The 20,734-nt window shown below is 39.2% G+C and overlaps 1 protein-coding gene across 1 annotated transcript in view; it reads right to left on the bottom strand.

Moving 5' to 3' along the window:
• Positions 1 to 3,072: 3,072 nt before the first annotated feature.
• The window catches only part of LOC113091598 (gamma-aminobutyric acid type B receptor subunit 2-like), an 85,713-nt gene continuing 68,051 nt past the window's right edge, over positions 3,073 to 20,734 (bottom strand). Inside the window, exons 13-18 of the mRNA XM_026257174.1 lie at positions 10,759 to 10,869; positions 8,307 to 8,531; positions 7,851 to 8,033; positions 7,564 to 7,693; positions 7,176 to 7,290; positions 3,073 to 5,466 (exon numbers count right to left, since the gene is read on the bottom strand). Coding sequence (XP_026112959.1) covers positions 5,301 to 5,466; positions 7,176 to 7,290; positions 7,564 to 7,693; positions 7,851 to 8,033; positions 8,307 to 8,531; positions 10,759 to 10,869 — 930 coding nt within the window. The 3' untranslated portion in view covers positions 3,073 to 5,300. The remainder of the gene's footprint in view (positions 5,467 to 7,175; positions 7,291 to 7,563; positions 7,694 to 7,850; positions 8,034 to 8,306; positions 8,532 to 10,758; positions 10,870 to 20,734) is intronic.

Below are 20,734 nucleotides of genomic sequence, written 5' to 3'. Positions count from 1 at the left end.
AAAAAAAACAAAACAAAAAAAACAAGAGGCCCTATACATTATACCAGTTTCAGAGTGGGATTAACGAACTAGTTTCACCCAATTACCACGGGAAGAAACTGCCGTCCAAAATAATGTTACACCATCTTGATCAAGTCTTGACGAACATTTGACGTAGAATTGATATCAAGGTGCATGTTGGGGAAGGATAGAAGTGTGTTGAATTGTACTGTTCTTTGCCAAAAGTTCAGTTGGTGAAACATCTTTCTAAAAACACTTTTAGTAAACAAAAACTCAGTAGAACCATTTAAAGTTGTGACTTGTAACAACTAGTGATTCCTCCAAAACTAAAAATGGCGATGCTTCTACTCTGACTAAGGTTTATTATTATTATTATTATTATTAATATTATTATTATTATTATTATTATTATAAAAAATCTAAATGCTCCTCTTTTCCATGTAACGACAGTTCTCTAAAAGCAAACTGAAGAAACAACATCATACAGGTTTGGATCAACATAAAGGTGAGTTAATAATATACATTTTTGTAAAACTTTAAATAGATATTGGTAGATTTCCTGTGTTCATTTCCAAATGAGGTGCTTGATAAATAATGAGCATAGAATTATTTTAATTATTTTATTAATAAAACAAATTTTTTTTGCAATAATTTATTAAAAATGTTATGATTTCCATGCAGTTTAAGGGTACAAGAAATATGAAATGAACACATCCACTTTGATTTGTTCAAGGGCTCCTGTGTGTCTGTGTGTGTGCCAGTGCAGACACACAGGACGATACAGCAGTGGAGCACACAAGTGTACACTTCCAAAAAGCACTGTATAGAAAAACAACACAGTTGTGGAGTTCCTCTTTTTTTGTTTTTGATGGGCAGTGATGAGTTTTGTGAACTCAAAAGAGATGAAAAATTCAAGAAACAAAATAAAATAAAGCAAAAAGACCAAAAAAAAAAAAAAAAAACGAAAGAGCAGTAAGTCTTCCAGCACAGAATAAATAGCTTGTATAGTGATGTGTAAACTTGTAGACAGCACGTTTTCACACAGTGGCAAACAGACATACACGCTCACTGCTAACATTCTGTCTTTTTTTTGTAACATCCCCCACTATCATTGTATTATACCTCTACAGAAAAAATAAGTTTGTTTACATTATATACATTATGAGTGGTTGTTCATTCTCCTGGGGTGATGACAAGGCCTTGCTATTGTTTGTTACATGATGCAAAGATAGACCAGTTCACACCAGAATACGCATCGAGTCCAGCCCAACAGTTTTCCTAAATCTTGTAGTCTGTATTCATGAATCTCATTGCACAAATGAGTGTTTTCTTGCTATAGAAGAACACAACATTTAGATTTTTTTCAGTTTTTAGTTGACGTCACGGATTTAAATGTCCAACAAATCAGCACTTGACTTCATTTCCAAAGGTTATTGCCAAGACGGTCCTAAACAACCAGATTTGCATTCCACAGACCATGATACATTTTCAAAAGCAACTTGTTAGAGGATTAACCTTATGTCTCGCTTGGCTCACAAACACATGCACACAGAGTGATTTGAATCAACATAATAGAACATCATATGAAGCACTACCTTGATCTTTATTCAGTTTTTGTGTTTTTCTTGTGATTTCCTTAAAATGAGACTACGTCATAAATTCACTTTTCCCATAACCAACAGTAATGACATGAACACATAGACGGACCAGTGTTTACCTTTCCAGTATGTGGTGCATGGCACACTCTGAATGTCTTCCCATTTGTTTTTAGTACACTTCAAAGTGTAAGAAAGAAGTTAGGATTGTACTGAGGAGCATGATCCCCATGACTGATGTGTTCCTGTGCAATGTCAACATTAGTGTCGTAACTATACATCAAAAGTACAGGTAGTGTAAAACATATTTCAGATATGATTCTGCCTTCCAGCTTAATGCACCATCAAAAACATACTGTAAATATACTTATCTACACAGTTAGAATGAGCTTATTACCACTTTCATAATCATTTTGTGCATTTGTCAGACATGATTGAGTAAAATTATTTCCAAGATTAAATCTATAATGTATGCATAGGATACCATGCATGAAAGATTAAAAAATAAGTTTTTTTTTTATAAATCTCATACATTCTATATGTATAAATAATTTACCATATGACTGCTCTGAATAAAGTTTTTATAATCTCTTGATAATCTCTTGTTAATAATTACATTTCATCAGGCTTATGTAGGCTGGACTAATTAATATTATGGTCGTTATTATGATTTAAAAGTAATGATCATGCCCTCTCCTTGAGCAGATAACTTGTAAACATCCCATTCACTTGAACTCAGTCTAAAAGACACTTCTTTAAAATAGATATTTGAGTTGCTCCTTTGGATGATGATGATGATTATTTTCCTAAAGTCCGTGTTTATGCCTGGAAGTTTAAAACCACAGTAATCCGCAGCTTGGTAGATCAAGTGTGACCAGTGGATTTCGGTATCTGCCTATTTGATGACGTTAAGTTGTATGAAATAATGCATTTATTGAATCTGTTTGTAAAAGGTTGCAATGTAATACATGTCAGTTATGCCATATACTGTATGTACGTTTGTAAATTAAATACAATATGTAAATATGAGCTAGCCCTTTTACTTCTACTGATTCTCTGAGCTGAATTCTAACTCTTCATTTTCATTGTTGCTTATTACCCTCCATCTCTCCATAAACGTATACATTTATGATTATGTTACAAACTTTTAAGGACATTATACAAGACAGATCATCAAATGATGTCAGTACATATACAGTTTTTTTTCAATGTGCATGAATTAATCTTAAGCATCATATGATTGTTAATGATATATTAATTAACATTATTGTAGATCATTACCATACATTCTAACAGGAGGTTAAGGGGCAATGAGAAACAATGAACAAATAAAGTCAGTATGCTTATAAACTGGATATCTTGATTTTTCATGTACAATATACATAATTTTCTGTGGTGTTGATCTTTAAATTTGTATTTATTTTTTCCTCTAATATTGGACATGAAATGTGGTGTTCACGTGTGCCAAAGACGTTTCATATTGTTGGATACTGACTGCTGAACATGCCAAACAACATATAAAAACATTGAAGAATAAACAATGTTCAAATGAACTTGGAAATAAGAGCTGATTGTAGTCAAAATGTAGACAATTGCCACCCTGTACTGAAAAACTCATTGTGCAATTGAAATTAGTAGTCAGTCTAGGTTGTGGCCGTCGTACTAAGACAGTCTGCCGTGGCATTGTGGGATTTTTGCGTATCTGTTTGTGTTGTATTTAAAGGTCTTTGTTATCGGGATTTATTAGTGAGCGTGCGGTACTATGACAACTGCTGTTAGTAAATGCACCTCTGTTGTTTTTCAATCTCCTCCTGCATTCCCCAAAAGTTTAAACTATATATCCATGAATATTGCGTTATCACTAGATAACAGACATATGGAAGGAATTCACAAGTTAAAGAAATTCTGGATGCATTGGCTTCATATGGATCATATGTGCAGTCACTGTTTCTGTCACCCAGTTGACACAATTCGGTCCATCAGGCTCCAGTAAGACACACACGTTACAGTAACAAATCTGACAGAAACTATAACCAAGACACAGACGGTGAGATATCAGCAGAAACAAACTCTTGCCTTTAATATGGATGAAACGTAGCTTATTTCCAATAATTCATATTTCCACCAGCTCTAGCTGATGTTCCCTATCTCTGTAAGACATTGTGCAAAGTTAACTGTACACAGTAACATTTCTATAGCAACTATGAGGTCATTTCACTGTTGCTAAGAGCTAGGTGATGTATTTCACAATGTCACTTTGATACTAGGGACTGCGGACCTTTCTGCCATTTCTCCCCTGGAACGGGCAAACATGTGCCCTCCAACCAAGCCCTTTTACCCCAAGCTACAACCATAGAGGATTCACAAACATGTTGGGTTTTTAATCAACAAAAACAAACAAAAAAGGCAAGAAATAAACAGAGGGCGGGTAAACTAAGAGACCGCTCCGCAAAGTCAAAATGAGGCTTTGTTCATACGTGACTTGCTCTTATTAAGTTAATTACACTTGTGCTAATTTTTCAGTCCTGCTGTTTAATACAATATCGTTCTTTTGTCTTGCTGTGTGGACCATTTCTTTTGTGTAACCTCGCAGCTTTCTGTGAGGATATTTTGGTTTTGCTCCGCGTGGAGTACCCCCTTCCCTGTTATTATCGCAATTTGTGAGTCTTCTTGTTCTGTAACAGCCGGTCACGTGACGGCTATCGTACATCCCAAGCATAGGGCTGCATCTGCGTGTTTCAGTCCCGATATGCAGGATCAACTCGCTCGGCTGTAATGGAAGACTGACCCTCTAAAAACGCCCGTTTTGTCTCTGTACCTCTTGGCTGGACCTGTGGCTCTTTGAGGATGCACGAGTGCAACCTCTTACGTGACATTACTTACGATAAATCAAAGTAGTACTTTCGATACCTTGACAGGCCTACATGATGCTAGCTGTTTTTAAAGAAAAACAATGTGCGGTAAACATCTATCCAGGTGAGTTGGCCCACGTTACCCTCAAACACTCCCTTGTTGTTTTAGAAAAAATTGAGATGCTAATAGTCTTCTTTACCATTAACCACTTTTTCACATCATTGGGACACTGAAGCAATACAACAAATTCATACCCGTTGCAACAGCGTACATGTCTCTTCCTGGTTCGTTGACTTTGTAAAGTTCTCCGAGCACCAGGCATCATCAGAACAATTCATTTCACAGCATACTCAAAGCTCACTTTGATGTTCGAATATGGTATTTACATGGCTGTTGATGTGGTGAATAAAGAGCTGGAGTCCTCGGTCACATATGCTGCACATTTCCCGCAAGTTCCAGCAGAACCGATGTGCACGGATATCGTGGAAAGGCTGCTGGTGGAAACGTCTCTTTTATTCAGGTAAGGCTTTAGCTCCTGTCCTGCGTTGAGCCGCACTGCTGTTTAAGGGGGCATTAAGTCCATCTAGTTAGGAACGGGAGGTGACAGGACCGAGAGGATGGGAGTCTGGGTTGGGTTGCCATGTGAGGACCTCCGGTCACCTCCCTCCTAGCCTGAAAGATCAGTTCCGTTCTGATGTGGCCATGGATGGTGGGAGGGGGGGGTCACGAATGCATGAAGAGTTGGAACCCCCTGGGTCGCTCACACGCTTCTGTTAACCGCTGATATTGCTCAGTCTGTCTTAAAATAAAAAAGCTGATCGCTTCCTCGGAGTGCAGGGCAGGTGGTGGTCCTCACAGGCCGGACACCATGACCCTGTAGGAGGGGGGCATGTGTCTGTGGTGTGGGCTGGAGGACGGGCTGCTCGTGGGACTGCTGCAGCTCGCGTCCACCCCTCCTATGGAGGGCAGATAGGCGTGATGCAGGATAGGCAGCTGCAGGGACAGCCTGCGCTGTATGCTGCGAACACAAACCACAAACAGTTGTTATATTAAAAATTCCTCATTTTCTGTAATGCTGTTTAACAGTGGGGGCACTCTTGCATGCATGTAACAGAAGTTCGTCTATAATTATATCACACATGCACGGGGCACATTTAAACCAGCAGTGACTTTGCCACATACATTGTGTTCCCTTCTCAATTAAGGATTCAAGGTTTATCTGGTTAGCATGACCTCGTTAGTCCCTGCTAGATGATATAACTACACCATCTGGACCTACAACTACAGCTTTAAAGTTTGGGGTTGGTAAGATTTTTTTTATGTTTCTAAGCAGCCATTACTCCAGTTTTCAGTCACATGGTCTTTCATAAATCATTCCAATATGCAGATTTAATGCTATAAAAAAAAAAAAAAACACTAGTGAAGGGTTTGGGACTATGCTTGTTCTTGTGGTGCCATCAACCCAGTATGCACCTCACTGTGGGGATCACCTGAAATAAAGTCCATTTCATTCCTGTCTTGTGTCAGATACAAACTGAACCCCAAGAGGCCTGAAGCCCTTTAAATAAATTAAAGAAGCAACACACCACACCTCTCAAGATTGGTTTTACGATTGGAGTCTCTTTGAGTTATTACTTTCAATTAAATATTAATTTACATCAATTAAGGAAAATGTCTTCCGTGTTTAGAAATAATTAACATCGATTAGCCAAACATCGCAGGTTCACTTAAAAATAAAAATGTCATTAAACTAAAAATGTATTTGTTTATCCCTTACTGCAGACATATAGAACAGGCTCAATAAATTACTCATTGCATATTCCCATGGCAGAGATGGTGTTATTTTGCAGGGTCAAGGGACCATCAGATACTTGGGTAAGTGTTGTGTGTGTGTTCGATGAACAGAGACACTGCAGAATCGCTCAACTGTATAATCAAACATTCATGTGCTGGGACGGCCTGTCGTCTTCTAATTCTACTCTCCTGTCTATTTTCAGGGTCCACTGCCTTCCGCTCTCGCTAGAAATCACGTTATGTAACCACAGCACCCCCCACCCCCTTTCTCTTTTTTCTCAGTCCCTGAACCTCTCGCTTTCATTTATTTTTTTCATCCTGATCTTTATTTTGCGCTGTCCTGTCAATGAGTTTATACAACTGAATGCATGTTGTATCTAAAATGTCACCAAAAACTATTTGGACTATTAAGACCCCCCCCCCCCCCATTTATATATCGCTCATAGATTTTAGTTACATCATAGCCATGATCATGATTTGCAACCTCTGGTTTTGCAAAGAGGGGTATTCTCATTCTGTCTTCTCTGAGTGTCTGATTGGATAAAAATCTTTGATATACATCAACATGTCTTAGTCTTCCCAAGAAGAATGCATGTATCTACTAGGATGTGAAGAACCTTTAACCAGACAGACCCTAAAGTGTAATTTTGATTGATAGGGTGAGTAAATTAATTTTGTTATAGTGGCATGTGCAAACAAATCTTTTTCTTAGACTCGTTCTTTCATCTTAATTTTGAACAAAATATGTCTAATGTTTAAAAAATGTAGAAGCAAACAAATCTTTTGTCAAATATTATGTTTGGAAATTGTGCTTGTGCTTCTTAGCATCTTAATAAATTCCACTGATATTTTGTTAACAAATGTAATTCATCGATTTTATTTGGTGTCCAAACTCATTTTTGACACTCTGTAAATGCCGGTGTGTGAACTTACTGTTCTGGTGAGTTGATGTCTTCTAGTTGACCTCTGCTTATCCTTGAAGGATCCATGGATCCCCACTGAGCCTGGGGTTTCTGCTCTAAGTGGTTCTTCAGAGATTTCTCTCCATCTGAAAACAAAGGCATGTTGTTCAGAATGCTGCCTTTCCATCAAGATGTCAGAGGTGGATTCAGCTGGAGAACTGAGTCAGAACTTGCACCTTATATGACACTTCAGCTTGACATGTTTGGGGGTGAATAATGTATAACACTCCAGTAAATTGTTCTTTTTCTCTGGGTGACAGTAACAGGAAGAGTGTGTCACATACTGAAACGAGACACCAACTGACAGTGTGTGTGACTGACAGGTGAGGAACACAAGCTTTAATATCCACTTCTCTTACCTTTGCCGTCAGTGAAGTTGCGTATGCTCAGGATATTGTTGACATCTTGGTAGTGGTTTTGTTTAATGTATGGAGTCTTTTCTGGAGTGTCCTGGAGTTGCATGGTAACCTCTTCCAGTTCCTTATCCAGCTGTAACACAAAGTCCAAAATTATTAAATCATTTAATTTAATTCCAGGTTGTGCGTTTAATTTTTAGCATAATATTAGCATCATTTCAATGACAGTTTAAGTAGATTGTCATTCTAAGAATTTAATAATTTTGTCATTTATGATTGACGTCAATCACCTCTGTAATTTTCATTCGGAGGCGGTGGTTGTCTGACTGCAATCCGTCAAGACGGCAAGTGTTGGCCTGGTTTACACTGGTTACTGAGGTGGACGTCTTGGAATCTTCCTTCTTCTGGTTTTGGGTGAACTTTAACCTCCGGTTCTGTGTGGCAGCATCCGGGTTTGTGCGCATTGTGACAAACTAACAAAAAAGAGAGGACAAAGACATAGGCAAAGGCACTGATTCTGTATAAGATGCATTTGTTTAGAGAGAGAGTCGAATCTTTGCAGTCTTTCAAAATTCAGTGTGTTTATTTCCAGAGAGCTCCAGGGTTGCAAAGTAAGCACTGTTTTCAATTATATTCAGGTGAACTTGCTAGGGATTTGCACAAATCAAATGCCGGAATATGCCTTTCGCTGACCTCTACAATTCTTTCCCCATAGGGCTGGATCAGGCCTACATTGCAGTACTTACTTTTGGCACAAAAACCAGACACAGCGTGATGGTGCTGCAGAAGATGATGACCAGTGCCACTATGCAGAACTGCACATTAGGCTGATCCCGGGTCAGGAAGGACACCGCTGCTCCAATGATACACATGATGCCCACATTATACACACTCATACCGATGTACTTGCTGTCGTTCAGGGCTGGAATGCTCACGTTTCTGGTCTCCCAGGCCAAGAAACATCCGAAGAGCTAAATAGAGAGAAAAATGCAAAGAATTACTTGTCATTACAGGTATAAGAGCAGTTTAGAGCAAATCTTAGGTTTTTCAACCTTTAGGCTGTGCACATTTACATTCAAATGTATTTGATGTCAGATCTAAGGCAGAATAAAATTACTGGTTATATGATTTTTTTCACAGACAACCATTTTCACCTTCATCACTGTGTGCAGCCCTCAGTTTGCAGTGATGAATCATAACGCCAGTGAGAATGAACTGTGGCTGACTTATTTAGCACCCTAATGCCTCTATAGTCAGCTAACAACACCTGTCCAACTTTCTCAGGAAGTCAGAGCAGTAATCAAAGCACCTTTGTGTGAGACTAGAGTAAACTCTGAGAAATATGACTCAGCTAACTCAATGACGCACACACCAAGATTTGATTCTGCACCCACTCACCTCAAATCTATTCAATCCTAATCCAATCACAGCCCGTCTCACTCTTTTTCCTCATTCACCCTCTCATTCTCTCTCTCTTCTCTTGTTCTACTGGAACATGTCGGCTGTAAGTGAAGCCCTGCTGATTTAGCAGCAGGTTTTCAAACATGACAAGAGGTGGGAAGAGGATGCTTTGAAATGTCACATATCTCAGAATGAGAATGTGAATGTGATGGCATTTTCACTTGCCCACTATTACGATTTGATGACTAGTCTCATACTATAGCTTCAATTTAACATTGATCACTTCTTTCCCAGCACTGCCTCCCACCAAATCTATCACAGACGAGAAGAGAGATGAGAGGTAATGGCGTGCCAGTCAACTGAACCACGTGCCACTATTGCTGCAAGAACAAACGGACAAATAATTTCTACAAAGCAGTAAGTGAGTTAGAGGGCAGGTTTTATTGAAGGATGTTGCCACCTTTGACTCAGACATAATGGTCAGTGCTATGGGCAATTAACTGACTGGAAACATTTTAGTTTCTGGGGCACCTTACCTGTAATCTAAAGTGAAATTAATTGGAAAGAGCAGTCTCGCTCTCCTCTTATGGGTACAAAGAGTCAAAAATCCAGTCAGTGAGCTTACTAGATTTGCATTTCTAGTAGGAAATACCAGTGTTTGAAAGGCAGTAAAAGAACAAAGTTAAGGTTAACAGCAGTCGTTCTCAACTTTTTTGACTGCAAGACCACCCATTTTCAAAAACACAATATTTGAAGGTCCACCAATATTCTTCTGGTACTTATGCTATAATGACAAATTTCAGCAATTGAATGTTCTTAATGAATTTGAGTCATTTGTGATAACAGGGTTGTTACTCATGTACAGTATGTATGTATTCATTCATTCATTCTCACAAATAACACTTTCCACAAAGTTAAATCATTAAGAGCTTGACATATCTACATATTTAAATTTTTTTTGGATGTAAAAGTAAAGCCTTAATTTTTTCCCAACATTAAAGCCACTGAGGACGCAGTGGATTAGTTTAGTCTTTGATGGTAATGCACCACCGAATACCAAGAAGAAGAAAAAAAGCAGAAGAGAGGGAAGGGGTGAGCAGTAGCTCATTTTCATTAAAAGATATATGCACCAAAATGGGTCGCTGCGAACAGAGCTGTTTTTGACTAAGTAAAAAGGGTGTTGTTTTACACGACCATTGTGGAATTTTAATCAAATTATTTTGCAGACATTTCATGAAGACCCTAAAGAATTAAACCATCTTGTAGAAAATGGGCATACAATGTCCCCTTTAAATAAAAATGACAGTTGTTTAGGGAATTCATTATATAATACAAGTAATGTCAGTTTCCATCTTACTGCAGATCTCAAGTGGCTTACCTTTTTTTTCATTTTTATTTGCAGATTTTACACAACAGCGACAACTTCAATATGAATAATAAAACATTGTTCCCTAACAAATATCTAAGAATTCTAATTTGTGTCCATTAACGCTGTTATAAAATTGTCTGTAGGTAATGAACATTAGTTAACTGCAGAGAAAAAAGAAAGACGAATATCAGTACAGTGTTGCAGTGCAGTGCAAAATGTGTCTGCTATATGCATGGCATTTGTATTTCCTGGTATACCACAAAAGACTCAGAATCCAATATTGAGAATGCATTTTCATGTAAGTGACTGTGCGGTATTCTAAACTATAATTTACCAAATGTAGAAGGAAGCGTCAGAATATTCAGACGCTGTTGTCGGCGGGAGCAGATGGCGATCATGTTGACGCTCTCTAGAATGTTCTCACTCACCATAAGGAGGCCTTTGTAGGCATAGACAATCCCTAGCCAAATGGTCATGTGCGTGTTCTCGCAGTGCTCCAGGAAGGGCCGGATTGCAATGTCTCGTCCCTGAGGATCCGCCTGTGGAGAAACAGTGAGGAAACCAATGAGTGGAAATTATCCTGGCTTTAAAACACCTTTGTCACTAACAACAATAATATAGAGCCTGGGTTTATTTGCCTTGACTTTAAATGCTTTAATATAAAGGTTGATTTGAGGTTGACTTTAAGAATTTATTAAGTAAATTTGTATTTAAATTTAGAAGCAAATTAGCAAAATTGCAATACTGTACCAATAGTGAAGCTAAGGGCTTTATGGGAACTGGGATCATTTGATCTCCCGTGGGAGACCAACCTTAATGGACTTTCACAGAGATAGTAAAAATAATATAGTCACCACTACAGGATACCACTTGAGTGTTAACGATTAGCAATAACTCTTTATTGGACAGACATTGATTGCTTGATATTGATCAACATATTTACAGTCTTGATATGCAATGAAGGTCAGGACTGAACTCTTAAAGTAGGCCTGTGAAAGAGGGAAGACCTCGACTGAGTTCACCTCAATGTGCTGAGTCTAAAAGTAGCCAAGCTCTAACCCACTTTCTGCTGCCCCAGTTTGGAAAACCTCAAGCTTGCCATGCAACAACCCGGACACAAAGATCGACAGGGATCCAGTCTCCAAATGCATCCCTAGGTCTTGCCGATTCTTCCAAGTTTAGTCAACACCCGCGGCTTTCATCTGCCTCTTGTGTGGCTATATCTGCATGATTCGAGCATGGCATTAAGGAGTTCTCTGCTCAGAAGACATCTTCATAAAGTGACAGCGCGAGTAAACTGGGCCAGTCAAATGCAAGAAGCTCTATTTATAAATGATATAATTCCATGAAGCGATGATTCCTAGAAGTCAAACTGTCAGACCATTTCTGAAGTCAGCCAGAGAACAGATCAAAGAGGAAAAGCTGATTACAGACCTCTTGAAGTCTTAGTAGTTTACTACGTTTATGGGAAAATTGTTGATGTGATGTAAAGATGCTTTTACAATAGCAACAAAAGAAATAGAACAAAGTAATGAAATATATTTCCCTACACAAAATTGCTTCTGTTAAGAATTCAAGCGTTCCATGTGGCCTCAGAAACCCACAACTAAAATGATAAAACTTGCTTAAGAAATGCTTATTTCAAACTGCACAACAACAAGACCTCGACTTTCATCATAGCTTAAGCTAATGGAGCTGTGTGGTGTTGCCAGGCAACAGTCGGTGGGTTGGGCTTAAAGAGAGTGCTGGGCGCTCAGTTATTTTTCACTGCATTAGGCGTCTAATGTAATTGTTCAGTGGAAGCTGGAAGGATGTGTGACTGACAGAGTGTCTGTGGAGAGACAGAGACAAGAGAGAATTATATCACACATAGACTGGAATGAACCATATGGCTACTGAGAACTGGAAACAGACAGCCATTAAGTGTGTATTAGTAGTACACAGCTGCAGGTTTGCACACATGGTGGAGAATCAGCCTAAAATACCAGGAAGAGTGACAGAAAGAAAAAGAAAGAGTCAGAGACTTCAGGGTAGTTTGCGTCCATGAGCATCTATTTTATTTAATTGAGAGTTAAGTACAGCATGAATGAGATTTCTATTATCCAGCCTCTTTCTAAGACCTTTGATTTCGAACTAAGTGAAATGAAAGTTATAATAGTCATTTGGATGGGTCAGTCACCCTCCTGTACATCTGTTTCTCTCTGACATGGCTTCTTGTGACCGCAATCTCTTATCTGTAGTAATCCTTTTACATTACATCGTATGATCTCTTGGCGCCTGCATGCCACTGCTTAAATGTACTATGGAGAGGCAGATATTGTTTAATGGAGCTGAGAGTTGTTTAGCAAGAATTTAAGTCAATTATTGAGCCATCTAATCTTAAGGTCAGCTGGAGAGATTCTTCACTGACCCCCAGCAAAAAGCCATAACACAGGAACAAGGTTTAGCACCGGTTCAAAACCAACACTCGCCAACACACCTTGTAAAATTTGGCTTTGGTCCGTGGATAACACAGAGTTACTTGCCAGGTGGCCAGAACTGCAACATAATACATTATGAAAAATGAATGAAAAATGACAGGAGGACCCTGCTGATGTCACATGAGGGACTCAAAACTATTTATTCAGGCTGGCTAAAGTGGCACAATGTGGAATATTAACTGAAATAAGAATGTAATATATTTAACCATTGACTATAGCCAGACAAAATTACACAATAATTGTCAGCTGTCAATTTTAGCATTTATTAGATTTAAAAAAACAACAACTTATAATTTACGTGAACTTAAAATGATCTTTACATGAACCCATTATAATAAATATCATATTTACCTGTGCCCTTCAGCAAGTAGATAATACACAGAAATTGAATAAAGTTATCAAACACAAAAATCTAAATTAAATACAGATGAATCCTTAAAGCTAGAAAAGTTATTGATTTCCTCTTTTTTTTCCTTTGATTAACAGACATCAGATCATCTGTTTATCAGGTTATTTTGGCTGCTTTAAGAACTCCAGCTGCTGAACATGACGTGGATCTGGCATGCATTGTATTTTCTCACACTCTTTACCTTTTCTGACACACTTCAGGTCTTAAAGTCTCTATAATGAGCTGACAAGTTGTGTGTTTGATGGGGGGGATAGTGCAGGACAGTTTTGAAAAACATTTAAGAGACATTTTCTTATATGTAACTCCTATAACAAATACTTACATGCATGCACAGATTTAAGGCAGATTTAATTGCCTTTTTGGTGACTTAAGTAACTTCATGACATAACTGATGACATAATCACTACATGTCATTCTCGTAGTTTCTTTCACACTTTGATATGAAATGGTACAGGCTACAGTGTATCCTGCATTTGTGTGTGCAATTGAAGAGCACGCACAATGAGCACAGTATAACGGCTGACAGGACAGGAAAATTGTTTTTTACTGACATACAGTATGGCCCGATAGCATCTCTTCTGATTCGTTCTACTGAAGCTCCTCGTCACCTGTAGTTTTTCCCTGCTCATTTGACTTGTGAGCTGCTAAGGTGAAGGGCACAACAATGAACTTGACATTGGCAAGCGGAAGCCTCTGACGTCACAACTGGCATGGCTGGGAGTATAAAAGAGCACTTGTGAAATACGTCATCCACTTCTTGGTCGGCAAAGTCCTGCAGAGTGAAGGCCTAAATACAACACCTCTCAAATTAGAGGCAGCCCAGCAACACTCCATACACAGTTCAGTAGCCAAGGAGGCTCCCAGAGAGCCCAACAACCTAGCATACTACCCTACCACCTAGCTGAGCTCTATAAGTGCAGTCCTCAACCAAGATAGCACTCTGTAGTGAGAGGAGGCCTGACAACGCTCGCAATAGATGGCCGAGCTCTAGGAGCGGATGCCTCAGCATGAGGACTCTATCTGCAGGCTCTGTGGGGTGTGTGGGGTGTAGTTAGGCCTCCTATCGTTTTACTGTCCTAGTGGAGATCACTAGCAAACGGAGTCCTCATTGTAGATACTATAACTCTCTGTAGCGAGAGGAGGATAAAGTAGATGGCTGAGCTCTAGGAGCAGAGGCCTCAGCATGACGACTCCCTAAAACGAGGGGAGCGGTCATGGGACCCGACTGCAGGGTGCAGGTGCTCAACTCTCATCCCTTAAGAGAAAGTCAAGCCTGGGTGGAACCAATTACTGAGACCACATCATGAAACTCGCACAGTTAACCTTAAACATGCTAGATCAAACGACAGATTTCAACACTCTAAAAAGAATCATATGAGAACAGACATAAATTACTTGCTATGAGTGCTTTAAACCCCTTTGAGAGCCAAATGTGCTTTTGCAAATACTTACTACTATCCCTCAGGAGAGAGCAGAAAGGAAGAAGTTCCTGTCTGTCTCTTGTAGTGAGTCTCATGAATGCATCATAACTAGTGCATCCAGCTTGCTCGTAGAGTAGACAGAATTCCGTCCAAAAAAGCAGTCCCACATTCCTTGAGAATAGGGACTGTGCGAACAGAGCTTTTATTGAGAAATGTTTTCAATGCAAGCATTCTGCTCCCTCAGGAGGCAAACGTGTGTGCTCCTAAATCATGTACAAACAAACGGTCTCCTGAAGATGAGAAAGAAGATGACGTATTTCACAGGTGTTCTTTTATACTCTTGGTCGCACTATTTGTTACGTCATAGGCTGCCACCTGCAAATATCTATATATATATGAACTACAGATATAGATATAGGCATATATTTATTTTAAATCATCATATTTCATATATATATATATATATATATATATATATATATATATATATATATATATATATATATATATACAAATACATATTAAAATAATACAAAATAAACTTCCATGACAATGTTTAGCACTCTTCTGTTTACTGACTGAAGGCAAGAGCATCTCTGTGTGGCTCCTCCAGGTTTCAGCTACCTGCTCCAGTTTGGGGATGAAACTTCAGCTGCATGCTGAGGCTCTGCAGATCTGTCTCCCTCTGGTGTGTGCTTATTTTTAGAGTCCACCCCTCTAAACTCCACTTCAAATGCAGTGACTTCAAAGTAGCCCTGCTGCAGTCCCTGTGGCTGAGCCTGGGAGCTGCCATCGCTGATTCATTACGGGCTAAATGCATCATTAGACGAGGAATCTAACCCCGAATATCACATGCATTTAAATATGCAATTGAGAATGTGCAGTGCTGTGTTTCAGATTGCCTTTGTTATTGCAGCCTAAATTGTTTTTTATTGACATCATTCTTTAATCTAATGTTCTGGAATATCTCCGTTTTAATCACAGCTCCCATCTGCTTGCTCTCCACGAGTCTCCGATGCAAATGACTTGGGCTATGTTGCCATCACGTGACTGCTGTACAGCATACCCTTCACCCTACTCAAACACACTCACTTGTGAACATGCAACTAATTTGTGAATAACAACTTTCATAAATGGGGTTCGAGTGCTCACTGTCAAACGTTATTAGAGCTCACGCATGGGCAAACATTTGAATCGGGTGACTACTGGGATTATACTGAGGTATTCACACAGATGTGCTCTCAGTGTTACAGTCACGGACACACAAACGCTTGCGTGCACTCACACACTCGCCATAACGCTTACAGTTTGTTTTCTTTTCTGAGGGACAATCAAGATTTGTGACTCGGGTCGTCTATACATCCTTGTTGAGTCAAGGACACTGCGAGGTCCCGCACACGATTAGGCATCAGTCCTGATAACTCATTAAGACTGCAGTTTTTTTCCTAAGTGAGGGCAGGCATGGCAAACTGTGAGTGATGGAAGACAGCTGCTGTTCATCATGGTGCACTCTGCTGCCCTCGTGATTACTGGAGCCACACGCACCTTTCTGTGCTGTGGTCATAAGGTTAGAGAAAAAAGTAGATAGGTGTTTGTTCAACTGTGGGCACTTTTGGCACTGTGGACTGATTAGAAAATGAAAAACAATATTAAAAATCATCTCTATACTCTCATTTGTTGTCTAAAAATGTCCAAATGTCCATTCAAATCATGAATATTTCAACCATATATCAAATCTCATGCTGCTTTTCTGTGATGGAAATGACCATGGTGAAAATCATATTTGAAACATTTCTGAAATGAAATGTTTGACTTGTTTCAAAAAGCATAGCATGTACGGCTTAGTTCATACAGTAGCTAGCATTTTATGCATCCTTGCATCCTTGCTTTTTGCAATTGAGATAACTGGGAGAAATGTCCCAGTTATACTGAATTAACCCCTACATAAAATGCATTAGAAAAGTAGAAGTGAAAAGAGATAAAAGTCATGATAAGACATTTCGACATAACCATCACATAACAAAAAGAAAAAAGGCCCTGGGATTGAAAGTGGCTGTAGCTGAAGAAACATCCATATACAGTACTTACTAAGAAAAAAATCCTGACCACCATTTCAGTGAAATGTATTGAAGTACTCTTTGAACCTATCAGTGAAATGGTTAGTTCAAAATGGGCGGCAGTAATCCACTGCATCTGAGGTCTGAACTGACCCAGTACACTTCACATTAAACAAACTGCCAGCACACTTCAAACACTGACTGATCTAATCCTCACGGTAAAGTCCCACTCGTGGCACATTCACTTAATCTTTCCCGGGATCATCCGAACCTCATTGTCTCTTGTTTTCCTCAGCTCCATTGGCTTCATTGAGGTGCACATCCCGTCCAGGATATTACCCCTGCGTTAACATTAATTAAACATGATTATAAAGCTCTTAGTGAACGTGATATCTTTTGATGTTGTTAATTTTGTACAAGATACAGAATGTTCCTCGTTGTAATAACAAATTTGTTGATTATTATGTGCATATAGGCTGCTGTCAAGATCTGTTAGGCTGATCCTTCAGGGGTTGAATTTAAATTTAAATGTAGTTTTATGAAAGTTAAACCGAAACTTGATTATTTAAAAAAGCTATACTTCTAGCAGTGAGAAAAAACTCATGCTTTTTCTCTGCTTTTCTGTCTTTGGCAATGCAAACATGCGCACACACACACGCACATCATATTTCTGTCGTTGCTAGCTGAGAGAGCAGTAATTGAGTCCTTGGAGGCTCGGTTTCTATGAGAGGCCTGTGTTGTGATGTTTACTGGGCTGTTATGCAGACTATAGAAAGTACAGATGGGCTGCTTAATACAAGGAGACTTATGATCTACAGCATTCATGGGGAAGACTGATAAGGTCACTGGTCAATAATTAATATTTCCTAAATACTGTTTTGAGGGAGATGGAACAATATAAATCAAGTCACAATGTGTTTTATACTTTTTACTTTACACACACTTTACAAAGTATAGGCCTTTATTTAAATATCACTTATTTTTAGGGGGGCCCACAAAGGTCCTCTGAATATCTTAACTAAAATAAATGTATACTATAACTGTATGATATCTGGTTCCTCTGTTTTCTTTGTTCCCCTATACATCCACACCTCACAATTACCATGTCAACAGCTGTCATGACATGAGCAGACAATGTGATGCTTGCTTGCCGTCTTCAGGGCCAGGTCACCTGACATGGTCCTCAAGCAGGTAAACACTGCTAAATGTGATCATAAGAAATCCATCACTGTAAATTATATAAACTATCAATGCTCCTTAATGCAGTCAAATGACTGTAACTCCTGGATGTCATGGGATGGCACATGCTTCTGATATCCTAGTTGGCTGAATTATGCGCCAGTGAAATGTACTGGGTTCAGGACTATTGATGCACTACCACATCAAACTGCCCTTTTCTGCCTACTGCACATTGTCAGGATGTGGACGACTCTTAGTTTCTGTTCCCTAGCTCAGCTTACTGCCAAATTGGATAACCGTGGTTGTAGGTGGCCATTTGAGCCAAAAACTTTGCACTAAGTTCAGAGAGACTAGAAGATAAAAAATAAAAGAGGGTACATGCTTGGCTTCTTGCTCTGTTGCATTTGGAAGCATGTTCAAATAGGACAGCCCATGCACATTTCTCTGAGCGGCAGCCATTCCTCCCTCCTATCGGCCCATTTTAGACGAGATGAGAGGCCAACAGACTGCCTCTTTTACTAAAAAGAACAGGCAAAGGGATATTCTTTTGGAAGGACCATTTTTTTTGGCATTCTAATGAATCCAGTAAATCCCGGACTAAGAAGACAGAAATGTGATGTTGTAGAACATAATGAAGAGGAACAGACTGTGTTTCTGCAGTAAGATTTTGAAAATTGAGTTTTAAATTCATCTACTCGGTGTGTGTGAACAAGAAAGAGAATGGGAGAATGAGAGAAAAATACAGACAGGGAGATCTTAGCCTGACAAATGACTTAATGATTAATCGAATGGAACTTAATTTGTTTCCATGGATATAAACGAGCAGCTCAGTTCCCAGTCTGTTGGAATATTCTGCTCAACATTGATAACGGGTCTCTCCTAGCATTCTTATGATACATCGAACTACACAGACAGCCAATGAAATTATCCCACAGTCACGCTCCACACATGCAATTATAAATATGACGAAATGTCTTCTCGTTTTACACTCTTTCCTTTCACTCACACTTCATTTGCATTCATGTTGGTAACGCTGCTGCCCGTACCATGTGACTTCAGATCTCTGGCATATGTCCTAAATGTGTATGCGTGCATGTACCTGTCAGGTTTTTGCAGGTGTGAAAGAGTGTGCATTGGCGTATATGTGTGTGAGTGCAGGGGGTACTGATGCCCGCCTGACTCTGCTGGACGCTCTCCAGGCTGTGGGCTGGCAGGGTGTCAGAGGGTGAAGTTGAAAAAGAAAGAGGGGGGCTCGGCTCCATCCGACTGCCAGGCAGGCTGTCTTACTGTCAGATGGTCAGAGCTGGTTTGTTATCGGGTCTCAGCTGCTCAGACTGGAAACTGTGTCAGTCGGCAGGCTGGTGCCACAGGCCCGCACCGCATGCGGTCGTCAGCCATCAGGGGCGCTAGAGAGGTTGAGTTTCAAAGCATTTACATACTGAGAAAATGTTCTGTATCTCTAGTAATGAAGGCACATGTCTGTACACACAGCCCTTCTGATATGAACTTAAAACTCCTGACAACATCTGAGATCACTTTAATTCTGTTGCTACTATTGCATTATTTAGTAAATATTTTATATAACAAAATATAAGATCTGCATACCAATGAAGATGAAAAGATGGAATTAACATGAAATTCAGAATGTCTAAGTATTTTGTGCATCCCCCTTTTAGTTGCTGCTATATTCCTTATTATTTTCGGGTTTAAATAATAGAAAATATCAGATTTATGCATGAACTATTAAAGTTTATATATATATGTATGTGTGTGTGTGTGTATTAACCTGACATATTAACACTGACATATATTAATATTAACTAGCATGTAGTATTTGGTGCATCCATTTTGTCTTGCTTGTTTAATTTATTTATCCATCCAAATAATTTCAAAATAAACTATTAAAGTTCTTAACCTATTCCTTAACCTCTCTCTTAACCTTATGGCACGATTCCCAACACGTCCGTACGCTAAGTATATCTTCTGTAAGTCACACTTTCGTAAGGTTGGTCTGGACCATTCGTAAGCTCTCTCTTAGCGTTGTTTGAGCTCAAGACGCTAGTCGGCCCCACAGTGCAGCAGTCTTTAGAAATCAGCGCAGCGCAGTACAAGTCAAACTATGGTATGTTGACAATGTTGTGGCTCAACAATGATTTTATGTTATGGACATTTTAAGACTCATAATAAAATATGTTCGTAATGGATACATGCCTATTTATGAAGTTGACTTTATGTGGTATCAGAACTAATATGGTGGTAATTAGCTTAGGCTATTTTGTAAAGTAATTAAAGCGTATAAATTGGCAATCACTTTTGATAATTAAAGTCTGGCAAACAATTTGGCTCTAAATGGCTAAGATCTATAAATGGGTAAGCATGGTGATGTCCGGTAAGCGACCAACTATGGCAGCGATTCAACGTGGCCTTGTATTGAATCAAGGCCCTCTAGTTTAGACGTTAGCCGTTTAGTCAATGTCATTTTTTTATACTGCAAAACTTAAGCCCTTTTGACATTTTGCCTTACGTGGCTATATTAAAAAGAATTATGGAAAATTATCCATAACTCATTATGGAGCTGCTGGACCTTCTTAGACCTGCGCTTGCCAGGCTAATGCAGTGGAATTTTCCTTTAAGCCCTGAAATCCAGCTGCTTGCAGAGCTAAGGTTTTTTTTTTTTTTTTTTTTTTTCTACAGAAAGCTTCATCGAGGTCGTGGGACCTGGTGGCAAGGTCCAGCAAAACTTCAAGTTCCTCTGACGAAGTTCCTTTTTTTCACATTGCTTCCCCAGCATATTCTGTATCTAACTCTCTCTCTCTCTCTCTGTTCATTGTAGATAGGTTGCTTTTTATTGAAAACAT

The sequence above is a fragment of the Carassius auratus genome, unplaced genomic scaffold (genome assembly GCF_003368295.1).
Source record: "Carassius auratus strain Wakin unplaced genomic scaffold, ASM336829v1 scaf_tig00214237, whole genome shotgun sequence".
In the NCBI taxonomy this organism is placed as follows: domain Eukaryota; kingdom Metazoa; phylum Chordata; class Actinopteri; order Cypriniformes; family Cyprinidae; genus Carassius; species Carassius auratus.
The sequence above is the reverse complement of the archived record's forward strand: the minus strand, read 5'-3'. Positions and strand labels throughout refer to the sequence as shown.